The sequence below is a fragment of the Balaenoptera acutorostrata genome, chromosome 17 (genome assembly GCF_949987535.1).
Source record: "Balaenoptera acutorostrata chromosome 17, mBalAcu1.1, whole genome shotgun sequence".
In the NCBI taxonomy this organism is placed as follows: domain Eukaryota; kingdom Metazoa; phylum Chordata; class Mammalia; order Artiodactyla; family Balaenopteridae; genus Balaenoptera; species Balaenoptera acutorostrata.
In genome coordinates, this window is record NC_080080.1 from 7,304,764 (window position 1) to 7,321,637 (window position 16,874).

Here is a 16,874-nt window from a genome sequence, read left to right on the forward strand (position 1 = left end):
CACAACCGCCAGAGCCGAGCATGCGCAGTAGCCCGGCCCAGCCCGGCCGCTCTCGCCGCTGGGGGAGGGTCATCCGAGCCTGACGTCCGCGACGCCGTCGTCAGCGCCCCGGGAAGAGGAGGGCGAAGACTCCATCCGCCATGTTGGATGCCGCAGATTCGCCATAACCGCGCCGGCTCTTTTCTTAAAAAAATAAAAATAAAAAGCGAAGCATCAGCGGAGCGCCCCGCCTTCTCGGTCGGCGCGGGAGGGGGCCCGGAAGAGCCCGAGGCTTTTTTTTCCTCCGCGGTGGGGGCGTTGCCATGGAGACGCGGGCGGCAGGTGAGCCGGGCTGGGGGTTGGGGTGGGGATGAGGTGGGGGTGGGGCGCGGCGCGGCGCGCGGGAAGCCGTTTCGAGCTTGGAGTCGGGTAGAAGCGCGCAGGCCGCTGGGCGGCGGAGGGATCCGCGGCCCAGGGCGGAGAGCGGACGTAGCGGCGTCCTTTGACGGCACGTTAAATCGCTGGCAGTATCCCGCCGCCTTGGGTTTTTATTAAAAAAAAAAAAAGGTAACGAGGGTGCTAGCGGAAGAACGAGCAAGGGAAAGCAGTGCGCTCGCGCGTGCGGGGCCGTTTCCGGGGCAACGGGCGGGGTCGGGGCGCGCGCTAGCGACCCAGCGCAGGCGTCCTGGCGGGCGGGAGGTTCGAATCCGATGCCGCTGACTCTGGCCGCGTGGGCCTTGGCTCGGCCTCCTTGTTGCCTGGCCTCAGTTTCCTCCTCTGTGAAATGGATAGTTCCTTTAGACCCATGTACTTGGCCAGGATGTTTTGAAGGGAAAGGGTTCCACCGAGCTGCTGAAGGAAAGTTTCTTTGTGTCCTGTAGGGGGAGCCATAAACGCCAGGGATTAGCTGGTTACTGCTGGTAACCCAGTAATACCCTGTGATAAATTGTAATTTATTTATAAATTTATTTATTTATTTAGGCTGCATTGGGTCTTCATTGCTGTGCGCGGGCTTTCTCTAGTTGCGGTGAGTGGGGGCCACTCTTCGTTGCGGTGCGCGGGCTTCTCATTGCGGTGGCTTCTCTTGCTGTGGGGCACGGGCTCCAGGCGTTGTGGCTCACAGGCTCTAGAGCACAGGCTCAGTAGTTGCGGTTCACGAGCTTAGTTTCTCCGCGGCATGTGGGATCTTCCCGGATTAGGGCTTGAACCCGTGTCCCTTGCATTGGCAGGCGGATTCTTAACCACTGCGCCACCAGGGAAGCCCAATAAATTGTAATTTAGCCTCTGCCTGCCGCCTAGCTCTGTGGGCCCTTGTTCCTCACCCTTTAAAGTTTACCTGACATGCCACCTCCTCCAGGCAGCCGTCCCTGGCTTCTTGGGTGATGCAGCCTTTCCGCTGGCTGGATGCAGGATGGCGATGGATCTTCCACTGAACACCTGGTCTAAGCCCCTTAACATTGACCTTGAGGCTCCTTCCTGTGTAATTAACAGTAAGCATCCACACTGGGGCACTGACCTCATGCTTTTTGCTACTCAGTTTTCCCGACACCTCTAATTTGTGTGTCATTTACTGACGAGGAACAAAAGTTCAGAGAGGTCAACTTCATACAGTTTAGAAATGGCAGAGCTGAGGCTTTAAAAATCAACTTCCTCTGACTTGGGATGAAATCCAAACTTCTGGGTGCCTGCCTGGCTTGTACTTCCAACCCCTGGATCAGCGCCTGGCCCCGAGTGGGTGCCCAGGGTGCCTTTATTGAATGGAAGAATGAATGAACTATCTGACTGCCTCCTGCCCCCTTCCAGCCTGGTTCCCTGGCAGAGCCCAGTGACTTCGGAAATATAAGCTTAGTGTCACAGGGCTTACCCTCCACAACTGCCCCTCCAGCTTCATCTTCTGAGCCTACCGGTTCATACCGAAGCAGCTATACTGAGTGTCCCGCATGCTGAGGGCTGCAGAAGACACCTAGAGCTTATGTTTGCTGGGTGTTTGGTGCCCAAACCCCGGGGGCACTTTTCTTGGCTTCTTCAGTTCAAGCCAACAGCTTTGCATGACACTCCTCTCGACATGCCAGGCAGGGATGGTAAAGAGTCCTTTGACCCTTGGTCCTGCCCTCATCCCATTGTTGTGTCAGATTCCGGCAAGTGAGTGTGTGTGTGAGTGAAGTGACGGAGCAGACCCAGAGCCGGAGTGGTGGGTCAGGAGCCCTGAACTATGCCAGGCATTCTTTCTGACAATGATGATGGTAGGAGTCCAAGCTCGTACTGTTTGCTGCACGACAGGTCAGTAAATTGAGAGATGAGTTTTTTGGGCAAGGAATAGTGATTTTATTTGGAAAGCCAGCAGACCGAGAAGATGGTGGACTAGTGTCCCAAAGAACCATCTTACCTGAGTTAGAACTCAGCCTTCTTTTATACCAAAAGTGAAGGGCGTTTGATTGGTTGCTGCGAACTTCTTGGTGCTGGAATCTGTTGTTCTTGCAGCTGTGCACCTAGGTCTGGTCACAGTGATCCTATAAACCTCCAAGACAAATGGTATCCTGTGTGTCGCGACTTTTTATCTTTGTGTGAATGGAGAAGTGTTGTACCTTTGAAGGTCAGAGCCTTGAGAATGGGCTAACCTGTATATTTTAGGCAACATTCTTAACTTGTAGCAAAGGCAATAGAATACAAAGTTTAAAGGAAAAAAAACAGATCCAATATGGAGTCAGATTTGTTCTTCCCTATTACACTGTCTTCTCTGTTTGGTGCCTTCCCTCTCCCAAGACATTGGGCTACTGCTGATGATACACGACATGCACTGCCCACCTCTCCTCTTCTGGAGTTTACTGAACAGTTTTTTTTTTTTTTTTTTTTTAAACCTGGCACTTGTAGTTTCCTTCAATTTTCAGCTGTAATAAGTGACCAAAAATCATGTTTTAAAATGCGTTGCTGTTAACTTGTGGTCAGCTCATTCCTGAAAAGAGCCTCCTGTTTTGCTTGGTTGTTGGGTTAACGTAGGAGAGCCAGTAAAATAAATGATAAGATGGAGTTGCATTTGGTCTCTAAGGTCCAGCTTTTTGATGGTAAGCCAGCCGCGATGGTCATTGCCGTGAACTGGAGATCTGTTACCGCACTGCTCCCTTCTCAGCCGGTTTCCCATTTACCTTGTAAAATGGTTCCTGTGTCTTTTCTCCCCTTACCTTACAATTTACATAACAACTTTTCAAAGACAGCTATCCTTCAGTAGAATTAAGTTTCTGCCTAGGGCAAGGGCAGTCAAGAATTGGATATATTAAAAAGACTCTCCTTAATTGCATTTCCTTTGTAGATAGTTTCATGCATGCTGCTTCTGAAAACCTCCCCAGCAAGAGGGGCTGATTTAATTATGTAGAAGGGATTTAGCCTAGAGTTGTTTTCTCTTTGTTAGCAGCTGTTCATTCTGTTAAACTTTCACTGTCTTTGCCATTTCTCAAGGGCAGGTGTCAACTTTAAGGGCTGGAACAGTCTGGAGGGTGGAATGAACACGTGCTCTGGGGCCAGAGATCTGCTACTCACCAGATTCCTGACCTGAGGGAGTCACATAACTCTTGGAACCCACCGCTTCATCTGCAGGATGCTGTAGATGCTGTGGGCACTGCTCTTTATCCCTTTCACCGAGACCCCAGTCTCTCTGCTGTGCAGCTTAGTGCATTGAGATCTACTTGCTCCTTGAAAACAGTTGTGGTTGGAAAATGTGATAGACTTTGATTGATTTAAAAATTGTTTATTATTATTTATTTATTGCCGCACTGTGCAGCTTGCAGGTTCTTTGTTCCCTGACAAGGGATTGAACCTGGGCTCCGGTAGTGAAGGCACTGAGTCCTAACCACTGGACCGCCAGGGAATTCCCATTGACTGATTTTTTTTTAAAAAGAAAGAAAAGTAATCTGGGGGTGAAACAAATTGTCATATTAAACAGCTATTGTAGGTTTGAAGTTACATCCTTTTTTTTCAAGGAACATAAAATATATAATTATATGCTTATAAATAGATTATGCTTGGCATATTAATAGAAAAAGGATTTTAACTTGGGTAACAGAGTTTTCTTCTTTTAAATCATGTAACAAATGGAGCTGCAAATTTTTGAACTCTGGAATCTGGCATGTTTGTGCCCTAGTTGGGTCTGGGCCGAGGCAGGGTGGGAAGGGTGGGGACCGGACTTCAGAGGCAGCTGCTGGCCTTGTTGGGGGTGTAGGGGGATGAGGGGACCAACTCAGCCACCGCGTCTGGAGCCAAGGAGCAGGGGGCTTTGGGAGCAGCATTCTGGAAAAGGAGGGTCTTGGAGGTCCTGGCAACCTGGAGGACCTTGTAAGTCAGCTCCAAGCCTCCTTGTAGGGCCCTAGCTGGCTTCCTTCTTTCTGTTAGATATTTTTTTCCCATCTCTGCCAGCAGGCCTCTTCTTCTGGGGCCACCACCACTTCTCTGCCCCTTAGGATTCTCCCTTCCTCCCTCCCTTCCCCCCTCCCATCCTTCCTTCCTTCCTTCCTTTCTTCCTTTTTTTTTCTTCCAAGCAGATTCCTTGGTTCACCCAAATGTTTGTGCCAAAGTTTGTGCCGGGAGGTGAGAATGCCGTCACGTGTGATTCGCTGTTTCCTCTTGAGGATCTCGTACGGTCCTAGCAGTGGAAAACCGATCCTTTAGGAGATGGTACCAGAGAGTATGCTGGAAGTAAGCCCTGAGAGTTGAAGGCTTGCGGGGGTGCGGTGCACCTAGCCCAGCCACTTAGGTACTTTGATCCTTTGTTGAAAATTACATGGGGGTCCATTTCTCAGCTCTCTGGTCTATTCCATTGATCTATTTGTTTATCCTTCCTCAGCACCACACTGTGAATTACTGTAGCTTTCTAGTAATTTCTGAAGTTATAAAGAATAAATAGGAGGACATTTTTTGGAGGGGTAGAAATGCAGGCAGGAGCAAGACCCGTCATCAGGTGCTGTTACGGTGCATCCCAGGGACGACGACACTCACCCCAAGGCAGTGGGTGTGGGAGTGGAGGTTTGGGGCAGATTTAGAGAAATGGACCAGAGTAAAAACCCATAGGACTGGTGATTGAGTGGACTTTAGCTTAGAGACCAGCCAGCCTTCATCTGTGTTTGGTTTCAGGGAAAGAGCGGTGATGAACCGAACAGGCACAGGGATATGAAACTTTCCAGGCTCCATACACACAGCCGTGGTCCATTATTTTCAGTTCCCTCCTGCAGTGGTAGAGAGAAGAGCTTTTGAATTCTGCTCTCTGTTTTTATTTCTGAGTTGGTGCAGGGCTTGGCGGGTTACTGGAAGCACCTCAGAGAGACCCTTCCTGGGGAATGAGGCCCTTCCCTCCACTCTGAAGAGGCCCCTGGAGCTGAAGTTCTGTGCAGCCCTGCCCCAGGACGGCCATGGGGCAGCCCTTACCCGTCGCTGGGCAGGAGTCAGAGGACCGGAGAAGTTGTGGTTTTACTGGGATGTGGGTTGGCTGGCGGCTGACCTACCCTGAGCCACTCTTTCTTCCCCAGCCCTTAGTCTTGTCTGTTTCTCTGGGAAGTGTGAGTTGACTGCCTTGGTTAACCTTAGCCTCGGGGGTTCTTAGGTGAACGTTCTGGAAATGCTCTAGTCCTCACGACAAGGGAAATGCAGCATTTGTTAACTTTAAACATTGATCTCTTTAAGCTTTTAACTGTATTTTGAATTAAATGATATTGATATTTTTGGAGTTTACAGTCTTTTAGAAAGGACAGGTTAAACAAATAAATAAGTACACCGTTAAATACAGGGTTACAGATTGCGGTAATTGCTTCAAAGCGGACGATGGGGGGGGGGGGAGTGGGCAAGAGAAAATAATGGAGACCTAATTTATATTGAAGGGGATTTAAGAAAAGCCTCTCTGACAAACTGAGGTTGGAGCTGAAACTTGAAGCATGAGGTTCTGGATTAAAAAAAAAAAAGAAGTTTGATAGTCAGAAAGCAGGCACTCGCCAGCCCTCTCCACTTTGCAGAATTTCAGGCAGCTCAGAACTAGCTCCCTGAGGCCCGAGTTCTCCTTTGCGCTTTGTCGCCCCCTAGGGGACATGCGTGGGAAAGGCCCTGCGGAAGTGGAGATAGCCTAGGAGACAGCTGTGCCTGCAGAGGTGGCGGCTGCACGTGGGGACTGGCCTGGCCACCGTGTGGGCGCTGTCCCAGCAGCGGGACCCGTCAGGTATGGCAGGGCATGGCTGAGACCGGGATGCTGGACCTGCAGGGGAGGAGGTCCAGGGGCCGCCGCTGACTTGGTCAGAGGCAGTGGGAGGAGCTGGCCTTTCCAGGGTCACGGTAAGGCTGCGCGAGCTGGAGCCGCGTCAGGGAGGAGGACAGGCTGCCTGACCTTCTAAAGGTCCCTGCCCTGTAAAAAAGAGTGGTAGCTGCCCAAACCCGGTGAGGGGCAGGTCGGGCACTGGCTGGAAGTCTGGACTCTCTGTCCCTTCCAAGGCATCAGTCTATGAGTTTGGGCCACAAATAAAACCACGGTCACTTTAAATTGCTTTCATGAACAACATGGCATTATTTGTTTATGTTTCTGGAGTTTGTGTCTTACTCATTTCTAAATGTGCTTCGCATGCATAGTATGTGGTATATATTAGGCATTCATTAAATGTTGAATTGTGAGACTAAGTTAAAAATTACTTTTTTCCCTAGTGAAAAACTGAATAGCCCGGGTATCTGGAGAACACACCTAATGCTTACTTCATATATTGGTTACCAGGAAGAATGGACCAGATCATTCTGGTAGGCTGGAGCTGGGTGGCTGGTGGGGTTTGGAAAATTCTTCTTTTCCCTGTGGCTCTTGCTTAAATTTAAAGCTCTGTTCTGGAATTTGAACAGACCTTAGACACGTCTGAATATTAGAGGGCAGTTCTTTCTTCCTGAATTAATTTGTGACTGGCAGGCTTTCATGATAAGTAAAGCAGGTATTTAAAATTTGATTGAAGTTGAGGGCTTCCCTGGTGGCGCAGTGGTTAAGAATCCACCTGCCAATGCAGGGGACATGGGTTCAAGCCCTGGTCTAGGAAGATCCCACATGCCGCGGAGCAACTGAGCCCGTGCACCACAACTACTGAGCCTGCGCTCTAGAGCCTGTGAGCCACAACTGCTGAGCCCGGGCGCCACAGCTACCGAAGCCCGTGCGCCTAGAGCCCGTGCTCCGCAACGAGAGAAGCCACTGCAGTGAGAAGCCCGCGCACTGCAACGAAGACCCAACGCAGCCAAAAATAAATAATAAATAAATAAATAAACTTATTAAAAAAATAATAAAATTTGAAGTTGTATTTGCATGTTTCCCACATCTTCCTTCAGTTCCTGCCCAGGCTGTTCTTTTATCTTCTTTGATTATGACCTCAGGAACCTGGAGCAGACAGCCAGCATCTAAAGCCTGTGACGGTAATAAATGAAAGTGTCCCCATCGCCTGCCTCTGTTTCAGCAGTGTGGGCAGTAACTCTGGCCGGCACGGTCTAAGCTTCCTAATTCCTTGTCTCCATTTTCCTAACTCTGTGGGTCCCAAAGATTTCGGGGTGCTGGAGGCCCTCTCCTGTCCCACTGGCTGTCGGGGAGAGGGACTTGCAAACCACATTTCTCTGATCTGCAGTGAAAAAGTTGCCAGGTGTCCTGGAAATAATGTGAATGCTGGATCTGTGTTCTGGTCCAGACTGCGATGTGCTGGAAGTGGGAAATACACATCAGATTTTGAATGCTTAGTACGACAGCAACATCAAAAGAATGTGAAATTTCTCATCTCTCTTTTAAAAATGGGTTACAAGTGAAGTGATAATATTTTGGATATACTGGGGTAACAAAACATATTATTAAAATTAATTTTACTTGTTTCTTTTCATTTTAACGTGGCTGCTTGAAAATTTGAAATCACACCAGTGGTTCTATTTCTTTTTTTTTAATTTTTTTAATTTAAATTTATTTATTGTTATTTTTGGCTGCATTGGGTGTTTGTTGCTGCATGTGGGCTTTCTCTAGTTGCGGCGAGTGGGGGCTACTCTTCTTTGCGGTGTGCGGGCTTCTCTTTGTGGTGGCTTCTCTTGTTGTGGAGCATGGGCTCTAGGCGCGTGGGCTTCAGTAGTTGTGGCACGTGGGCTCAATAGTTGTGGCTCGCGGGCTCTAGAGCGCAGGCTCAGTAGTTGTGGCGCACGGGCTCAGTTGCTCCACGGCATGTGGGATCTTCCCGGACCAGGGCTCGAACCCGTGTCCCCTGCACTGGCAGGCGGATTCTTAGCCACTGCGCCACCAGGGAAGTCCCAGTGGTTCTATTTCTGTGGGACAGCACTGGCCTGGATGGGGCGCTGGGCCTCTTGAGCCCTGGTGGCCACCCTCCCAGAGCTTCTGCAGAGAGCCACACGTGTGTGGGTCTCCCCATGCGAGGCAGTGACCCGTGCACAGGGACCCGCCTGCCATCTGCAGGAACCTGCCCAGTATGTACAGCAACGGTGTGTGTGCTGAGCCGTGTCCGCCTGCCGGGTGGGTTGTGTTCACAAGCCCCTTTCACCCACTCTGGGTCTGCATCTGGGTCTGCACCTGCGTCATGTGGAGCAGTCCACAACGCCCTTTTCCCAGGATCCCTCCACATGGTGACCCCTGCCTCCACCGTCCTCATGAGGTCAGCAGGGTGGCTGCAGTTGCCACTGCTGGTTTCCAGCCAAGGACCTACGGGCTCGGGAAAGGAGAGTTCCCTCCAGCCAGATAGAAGTGGCCACGTGGGTGGGGTTTGACCCCGGAGCCTCTGTCCTGAAGCCCAGTGCTGAAGCCGGTTCCAGGCAGCCCTTTACCTTCCGAAGTTAAGACTAACGGTGCGTCCACCACAGAAAGGAACCAAAATAAACTGAAACAGCAAAAATCCCAAACCGGAAACTCAGAGGCCTGGTGATGGTGGCAGCCCTGGGCATTGCAGTCTCCCTAAAATACACCGCAAAACGGGGGAGGATTTTGCACATTTAGTTTTTCCCATGGAAACGATCCCGGAGACTCGGTTGCTTTGGAGGCATGGTGTCAAGAGTCCTGGGGCCACCTCGGTGATTTGCACAAGGGGAGCTGTGGTGTCAGAAGCGTGCACGGGGGCTCCCACATTCTCAGAGCTTCCCACACATCCGCTGGGGCGGGACGGTGCTGCCACTTAGAGAACTGGGTCATGGGGGCACAGTTTCTGTTTACATAAAATTATTTGTGGTGCTTTCCGAAGGAAAGGGCCCTGGGGCTGCTCTTCAGCTATGATTATGTTAAATGTGAGTAGCAGACTCTATTGCCTGGGGCTCTCACTTTGAGAGTGCTTAAAAATAACTTAGAAAAATTATGTCAAGTTTCAACATGGAAGAAATGCGTATGCATAAAATTATAATGCAGCTGTCGGCCCAGCCTTAATTATAGCTGATACTGAGCCTTTCTCATTTTATTGTGTTAATCCTGTTTCAACAAGGGAACACTCATGGGCTTTCTCCTTTGCATTTAATAGAAATGTTAACTTTGTGAGCTGTAGACGTCGGCATGCTCATCAGCATTTCATGAGCTGCATGGTAATAATACCACAGATTAGGGTGTGCATTTATTGGAACTTCAGCCCACTGAACCTCAGAGCTGGAGGTCACCTTGGAGGTGATCCATGGGTAGGGTAGCAGGCGGGAGGGCAGGTGCATAACAGGCCCCTCCGGGCCATGGGGGAGGCTGGGGCTGTCTGCACACCCTGGCTTCTGTCCAGGCGGCTCTGTCTGTCTCCCTGTAAATTAGCCTCTGGGTGAGGCTCGGAGACCAGGTTCCACTTTAAACCATGCGAAGGCCACTTCCCACTGGGGCCTGGAGAGGTTCAGAGACTTACAGACTCCATCACACTGGAGGTGCGGAGCTGGGGCTGGCTAGGGGCTGGGGACCCAGGTCCTGACCCAGACAGGTGCCCTTTTATGGCTTCATGTGAGACGGTGCCTCAGGGGTGTCGGTCACCGGGCTGGGAGTGTCCTGCAGTCCTCCTGCAGCCCCAGCAGATGTAGAAGCGGAAGCTCAGGAGGGAGGCCAAGAACACATGGCCAGGGTGGGTTCACGGCCAGGTCTGGGCTTCTCACCTCACTTTGTCATTTTAAATAAGAGATTCACTTGTGAATCAGAATCCCCTTTTCCTCCTATATCTTTACCTTTAAAATTTACTTTTTAAGTTTTAAAAAACTGATGTATAACCTACACATAGAAAGGTGTGTATCGAAGAGACAAACAGCTCTGTGAATGTTCACAGACTGAATTCACTGTGAGACCAAACGGAACTGGGGCAGAAGCCCCTGGCCCCAGCCCCCCAAGGGAAACCTGGCCTGACTCAGACAGTGCAGAGCAGTCGACCCCTTTTGTACATCAGGTGGTGACTTGTCATTTAGGACAGGCATCAGGCAGGCCTGGGCTGTGCTTCTGCTGTGTGCTCACCTGCTCTGTGATCTTGCAGTCCCCTCCCTGGGCTCAGTTTACTCATTTACAAATGGGGATAGCAGCCCCTCCCTCACTGGATTAATGTGAAGGTTAAGTGGGTGGCGGGCAAAGCACAGCATCTGGCAGAGTTAGGACTCAGGGAATGGTAGCCGTGTTTTCATTAGGGTCTGTCTGCTCAGACTTGGGAATGGCTTCATCCTGGGAATGGAGGGTGTAGTGCTCAGACTGGCCACCAGGGGGTGCTGCTGGCACATGTATGGTGCCCACTCTTGCCTGAAGGCCCTGGGTTTACAGTGTGCGTTGGTACCCTTTTTTTTTTTTTTTGGCCACGAAAAGCTGATGCCCTGTATGTGGCGGTTCTCTGTCCCTAGCTCTAGATCTCTTGCCAGGCCGTGCAGGGGCATGCATATTAACTACGTGTTCCGGGTGGATTGGTGGCCCTGCATCTGGTGCTCTCATTTTCCAGCTTACTGCTCCCTGAAGTGAGTGCCTGTTGTAAATTATAATAAACACACAGAGGGTGAAGTTCCCTTTTTGGTGTAGCTACTCTTGGTTGTAACGAATCGTTCGGAATGTCTCTCTAGCCACGAGGCGGGGTGCAGAGTGGGGCCCAAGGCTCGTGTGTCCCTCCCAGGGCCCCGCTGTCAGTACTCCCTCCTGGAGCAGCGCTGGACCCACGTGGGTGGGCAGATACGGAGGTCGACTTGGAAGGTCTTGGTCAGGTTTTGACTTTGTGTGTTGTCTGCTCGGGGCTCCTTGGCATCTTGCTAACTTCTCTGAGCCCTAGCTCTCTCCATCGTCAATGGGGACAACGATGATAGTGATGCTGATGTTCATGGTGGTGGTGATGGTAGTGGTGGTGATGATGGTGGTGATGGTTGTGGTGGTGATGGTGGTGATGGTTGTGGTGGTTGTGGTGGTTGTGGTGGTTGTGGTGGTGATGGTGGTGATGGTTGTGGTGGTGATGGTGGTGATGATGGAGATGGTGGTGATGGTAGTGATGGTTGTGGTGGTGATGGTGGTGATGGTTGTGGTGGTGATGGTGGTGATGATGGAGATGGTGGTGATGGTGGTGATGGTAGTGATGGTTGTGGTGGTGATGGTGGTGATGGTGATGGCGATGGTGGTGGTGATGGTGGTGATGGTTGTGGTGACGGTGGTGGTGGTGGTGATGGTGGTGATGATGGAGATGGTGGTGATGGTAGTGGTGGTGGTGATGGTGGTGATGGTTGTGGTGGTGACGGCAGTGGTGGTGGTGATGGTGGTGATGGCGATGGTGGTGATGGTGGTGATGATGGAGATGGTGGTGATGGTAGTGGTGGTGATGGTGGTGATGGTGATGGTGGTGATGGTGGTGATGGTTGTGGTGGTGACGGTGGTGGTGATGGCGATGGTGGTGATGGTGGTGATGATGGTGGTGATGGTGATGGTGCTGATGGTGATGGTGCTGATGGTGGTGACGGTGGTGGTGATGGTGGTGATGGCGATGGTGATGGTGGTGATGATGGTGATGATGGTGATGGTGGTGATGGTGATGGTGCTGATGGTGGTGGTGGTGATGGTGGTGGTGATGGTGGTGATGATCGTGGTGATGGTGATGGTGGTGATGGTGGTGATGATGGTGATGACGGTGGTAGTGGTGGTGATGGCGATGGTGGTGATGGTGGTGATGGTGGTGATGGTGATGATGCTGATGGTGGTGGTGGTGATGGTGGTGGTGATGGTGGTGATGGTGGTAGTGGTGATGGTGGTGGTGACGGTGGTGATGATGATGGTCCTGATGGTGGTGGTGGTGATGATGATGGTGATGATGGAGATGGTGGTGGTGGTGATGGTGGTGGTGGTGATGGTGGTGATGATGGAGATGGTGGTGGTGGTGATGGTGCTGGTGGTGGTGGTGATGGTGCTGGTGGTTGTGATGGTAGTGATGGTGGTGGTGGTGGTGATGGTGCTGATGCTGATGGTGCTGATGGTGGTGGCGGTGCTGATGGTGCTGATGGTGGTGATGGTGGTGATGATGGTGGTGATGATGATGTTGGTGGTGGTGATGCTGATGCTGATGCTGATGGTGGTGGTGGCACCATCTACTTGGTTACTCCACAGGATAGCGGGGAGGATCAAGTGCGGTCACTGACATGCAGATCTTTGTGAACAGAGCAGGAAGTCTAATGTTATTCTGCAGCTGGGGTGGGCAGGGAGGCTGGGGGTGCCGCTTCGGGCCATGCTGTCTTCATGCCCCCCCTCCCATGGCCGACATGTGGGAACTCTCTGAGGACACCCAGCTCTGGGAGCTCTGGTACCTTTCCATGCCTGGCCTCCCCTACTCCGAGGCCTTCTGTTCACCTGGGCCCTCTGTGCACCTGGGCGCCGGCTCACCTGGCCCATGCGTTCAAGCTCTGGACTTGGGCACTTCGAGGCTTGGCCGTCCTCACCTACCAGGTATCTTCTTGTAGCAAGTATAACTGTTGTGTCAAGAATGCCTTTTCCTCATCGATTCTAAATCTGTCACCTTTTCTTTTTTCTTTCTTTTTTGTCACCTGAACACTATGCACTTTTGGTGTCACCCTAATATATCCTTACGAGAGAACGACAGGGACAGGTGTAAGGTTTGATGTCCCCCCCACCTCCTTCACACACACAAATGTCTAATCAGCCTCAGTGAGGAATATCAGAACACCATCAGCGGGGCTTCCCTGGTGGTGCAGCGGTTGGGAATCTGCCTGCCAATGCAGGGGACGCGGGTTCGAGCCCTGGTCTGGGAAGATCCCACATGCCGCGGAGCGACTAGGCCCGTGAGCCACAATTGCTGAGCCTGCGCGTCTGGAGCCTGTGCTCCGCAATGGGAGAGGCCGCGACAGTGAGAGGCCCGCGCACCGCGATGAGGAGTGGCCCCTGCTTGCCGCAACTAGAGGGAGCCCTCGCGCAGAAACGGAGACCCAACACAGCCATAAATAAATAAATAAATAAATAAATAAAATTTAAAAAAAAAAAAAAAAAAAAGAACACCATCAGCTGGGAGACACATTTTGTCTGTGACCAGAGTTTGCATCTCTGCTGAGTGTCGGCAGCTGTGGCCCTGCTCTCCTTCCTCAGCTGGTGTTTGGCCCAGAGCCTGTCAGACTGTCTGGGGCCCAGGGTGTCTAGGGATCAGTGTCTTTCTCCCCCAAGAAGGAGACCTTATTTTGTCACTTACTGTGCCTTTATTTCTAATATCAATGTACATTTTTTTAATCTAATTTTTTCTTGGATTACACATGTCAGCATCATTGTGGAAGATCTGAAAAACTCAGAGTCTGTGAAATAGGAAATAACTAGCATTCAGAATCTGCCTACCCAGAGCCCGGCGCTTTGTTGGGTGTTGGGGAGCCAGAGGGGTGGGGAAAGGGTCTGGGGCCTCAGCTCTCTCTCTGTGTCTGTCCGTCTGTCTCTCTCTCTGTTTCTTCAGACCAGGCTCTCTGGCTTTCCTCCTGCCACTTAACAGTGGTCCTAGTCACCCAGGTGGAAAACCTTTTCTCAGAAGTTGCAAATTGGCAGCTCTCAGGATAGATGTAACCTGAAGACTTGATGTGTTTGGCCTGCACAGTTTTTTTTTTTTCAGGAAAATCTCATTTAGTTGCCAGCATTTAAAAATCCACAGATTTCAAATACAGATTCAGCTTTTCAGCCCCCATCAGCGGGACTGGGGACTTCCCGATGGGGCAAGCTTCCTGTGTGCCTTGCCCCGTCCCAGCCCCTCTCGATGGGCCTCCTGCTCTGGAGGCTGGGTGCCCTTGCCTTTCTTGGGCAGGTTCTCGTGGTGGGTGTTCCGAGGACCAGGCGTTGTTGCCCCCCGACCTTGACTTTATCCCCCCCTCTACACACTCAAGGCTCCCCGGGGTTGAGGCTCTCCTCTGTTCTGCTCGCCTGCTCTCCTTACCTCCTGGATCCGTTCAGCTTCCCTCCCCCGAGAAGCCTTCCCCAGGTGCCTCAGCCACGGGGTTTCTGCGTCCTCCCCGTGCTCTCTGGTGGCATGTGGTTAGTATGTGCCTGTATAGACATCCCCAGCACCGCACACATGCATGCATACAGCCTGTGTTTCTACCTGATTTTTAAGTCCCTTGTGAGTTGACCAGGTAGCTTTGAAACCATATAGGCCTGAACTTGATCCTCTTAGGCAAGTTATAGCTTCTTCATCTGTAACATGGGATAATAGTATCTTCGTGGCTGACTCATTAGGGCCACTGTGTACAGCTGTGCAGGCCGCACACTGCACAAGGGTACCACCTCTAAGGGGACCATTTCACATCATAGATTTGTATATTCATTATGACAGTTTTCTGCAAATGGTAGTATCTTGTTCTGACAAAATCAGTATATTTTGACCACTTTCTGACAGGGGGAGCTAGTGTCTTAAGGAAAGGGTACCTTTTTTCCTTTTCTCGCAGAGGTGCCGTGTAGGCTAGCAGCTGCCCTGCCTGTCAGGATTACGTGTGATAAGGAGTGTGAAAGTGCCTGGTACTCAGGAAACGTTTGTCTCCTTCTCTCTTGAAAGCAGGAGGTCATGGAGGTGAGCCCAGAGGCAGGGCCCCCAGGTGTGTTTGTTGTGGGTGCTGAGGGGGGAAATGGGGCCTTACAAGGAAAGAACAGGGGTTAGGAGTCCAATCTCCCAGGCACTTGGGCCATGCTGCATCTCCATCGGAATCTGGAAATATTCCTGAGTTTCACTGATTCAAAGACTGATTTTAACATCCCTAAAATCAGGTGATGTCTTACAATTGGTGTGATAAGAAGAAACCAGTGTGTTTTAGTTTACTTGGTAGCGTTTTAATCTTTTTTAGTGGTATGTAAAGTATCAGTGCCTCTTAAAATAGATGTTGTCTTAGATTTGAGGAGATACAATAAAGAAACCTATTTCATAGGATTGTTGTGAAGATTGAATACTCTTAGCATGAGGCTTGCGTGGTGGCAGCTCATGGTGAGTGTTTAATTGCTTTAAGCTTCCTTTTCTTCTCCCTCTTCCTCTTTGAATTCCCTTATTTTGGTTACAGCAAGTTCTCAGTAAGTGTGATGGTGATGATGATGTTATACGGCATATCCACAGCTCATGAAAAGTTCTGCAGAATAAACTAAATGGAAGGAAAGTGTTTTGTCCAAGCCCAGGCCTCTCTTCCTGAAGATAAAGGAACAAAGTATTTTCGATGGTAGTGAGCTGCACAATACGAGAGTTTATTCATTACCTTGGATGTGACAGCAATCTGGCTGCATGTTGCTAAAATATTTCCACTCCTATTGGGACGCCGCCAGCTCTTTTGAATTTAATAACTTAAGGGCAAGTGAACAACAAGAAAACAAAAATACAACTCTGAAAGAACTTGCCATCCTATTCTTCTCATAAGGTAGGCAATTTAATAGGGCCTTAATTTTGGCTCTTGAACTCTCTTTAAAGTTAATCAATCCAAGTAAAAGATAGTTGAAAAGCAGCGAAGGATGATTTATACTAATCAAGGAGAGGAAGGAAGAGGGTTTGTTTTACACCGTCACTTTTAAAGAGAGGAATTTAGTAGTCTAGTAATGAGCATTTTGTCTTCTTATGGTTATCGATAAATGTTTAAGGCTATTTGTGATCATCAGTTCGTCTAACATTGAGTGCCTACTGTGTCCCTAGTAGCAGCGTCACTAAGAGGATGGATGACATTGGGCTGGGTGGGGCGCTGGCTGCAGGTAATGAGTGCAGGTGGTATGGAAGGTGCTGGGGTGCAGAGCCCTGCTTCTCATGGAGGTGAGCACAGAGACCTGGCCTGAGCCCTGGCTGCCCCCTGTGAGCTACCTCACTCCACCTCTGCGGGACGTTTGGACCTCATAGGGTGGTTGGGATTGGACGGGGTCATGGGTATGTCAAACAGTATACCCGATTCTTCTCATATTTAGTGCCTTTTCCAGAGACTCCAAGCTGGCAGCCATTGGTATGTTTTGTTGGCTGGAGTATTTTTTTTTTTAACTTTGTATTTTGAAATAATAGTAGATTCACAGGAAGTTTCAAAGATCGTGCAGAGAGGTCTTATATACCCTTTTCCAGGCTTACTCCAATGGTTACGTTTTTGGGAGGGGAGTAAAAATATATATATAACATAAAATTTGCCATTTTAACCATTTTTAGGTGTATCGTTTAGTGGCATAAGGACATTCACATTGTCGTGCAACCATCACCACCATGCATCTCCAGAACTCTTTTTTTTTAAATTAATTAATTAATTTTATTTATTTATTTTTGGCTGCGTTGGGTCTTCCTTGCTGCGTGCGTGCTTTCTCTAGTTGCAGCGAGCGGGGGCTACTCTTCATTGCGGTGCGTGGGCTTCTCATTATGGTGGCTTCTCTTGTTGCGGAGCATGGGCTCTAGGCACACGGGCTTCAGTAGTTGTGGCATGTGGGCTCAGTAGTTGTGGCTCGCGGGCTCTAGAGCACAGGCTCAGTAGTTGTG

The 16,874-nt window shown here is 50.3% G+C and overlaps 1 protein-coding gene across 6 annotated transcripts in view; it reads left to right on the top strand.

The window, feature by feature from the left end:
* Positions 1-16,874, top strand: part of ZFAT (zinc finger and AT-hook domain containing) — a 414,334-nt gene that overhangs the window by 11,575 nt on the left and 385,885 nt on the right. The window contains exons 1-2 of one of the 6 annotated variants that reach the window (XM_057531703.1): positions 13-321; positions 6,649-6,738. The exons of 1 other annotated variant lie outside the window; for it this stretch is intronic. Coding sequence is in view for 2 of the 5 variants with exons in the window: in XM_057531705.1 (XP_057387688.1) it covers positions 303-321 (19 nt within the window). In the remaining 3 variants the exon portion in view is untranslated. Of the gene's footprint in view, positions 1-10; positions 322-372; positions 547-6,077; positions 6,173-6,648; positions 6,739-16,874 lie in introns of those variants that run through there. 4 more of the 6 variants (XM_057531702.1, XM_057531705.1, XM_057531701.1 and 1 more) reach the window with 4 other exon arrangements.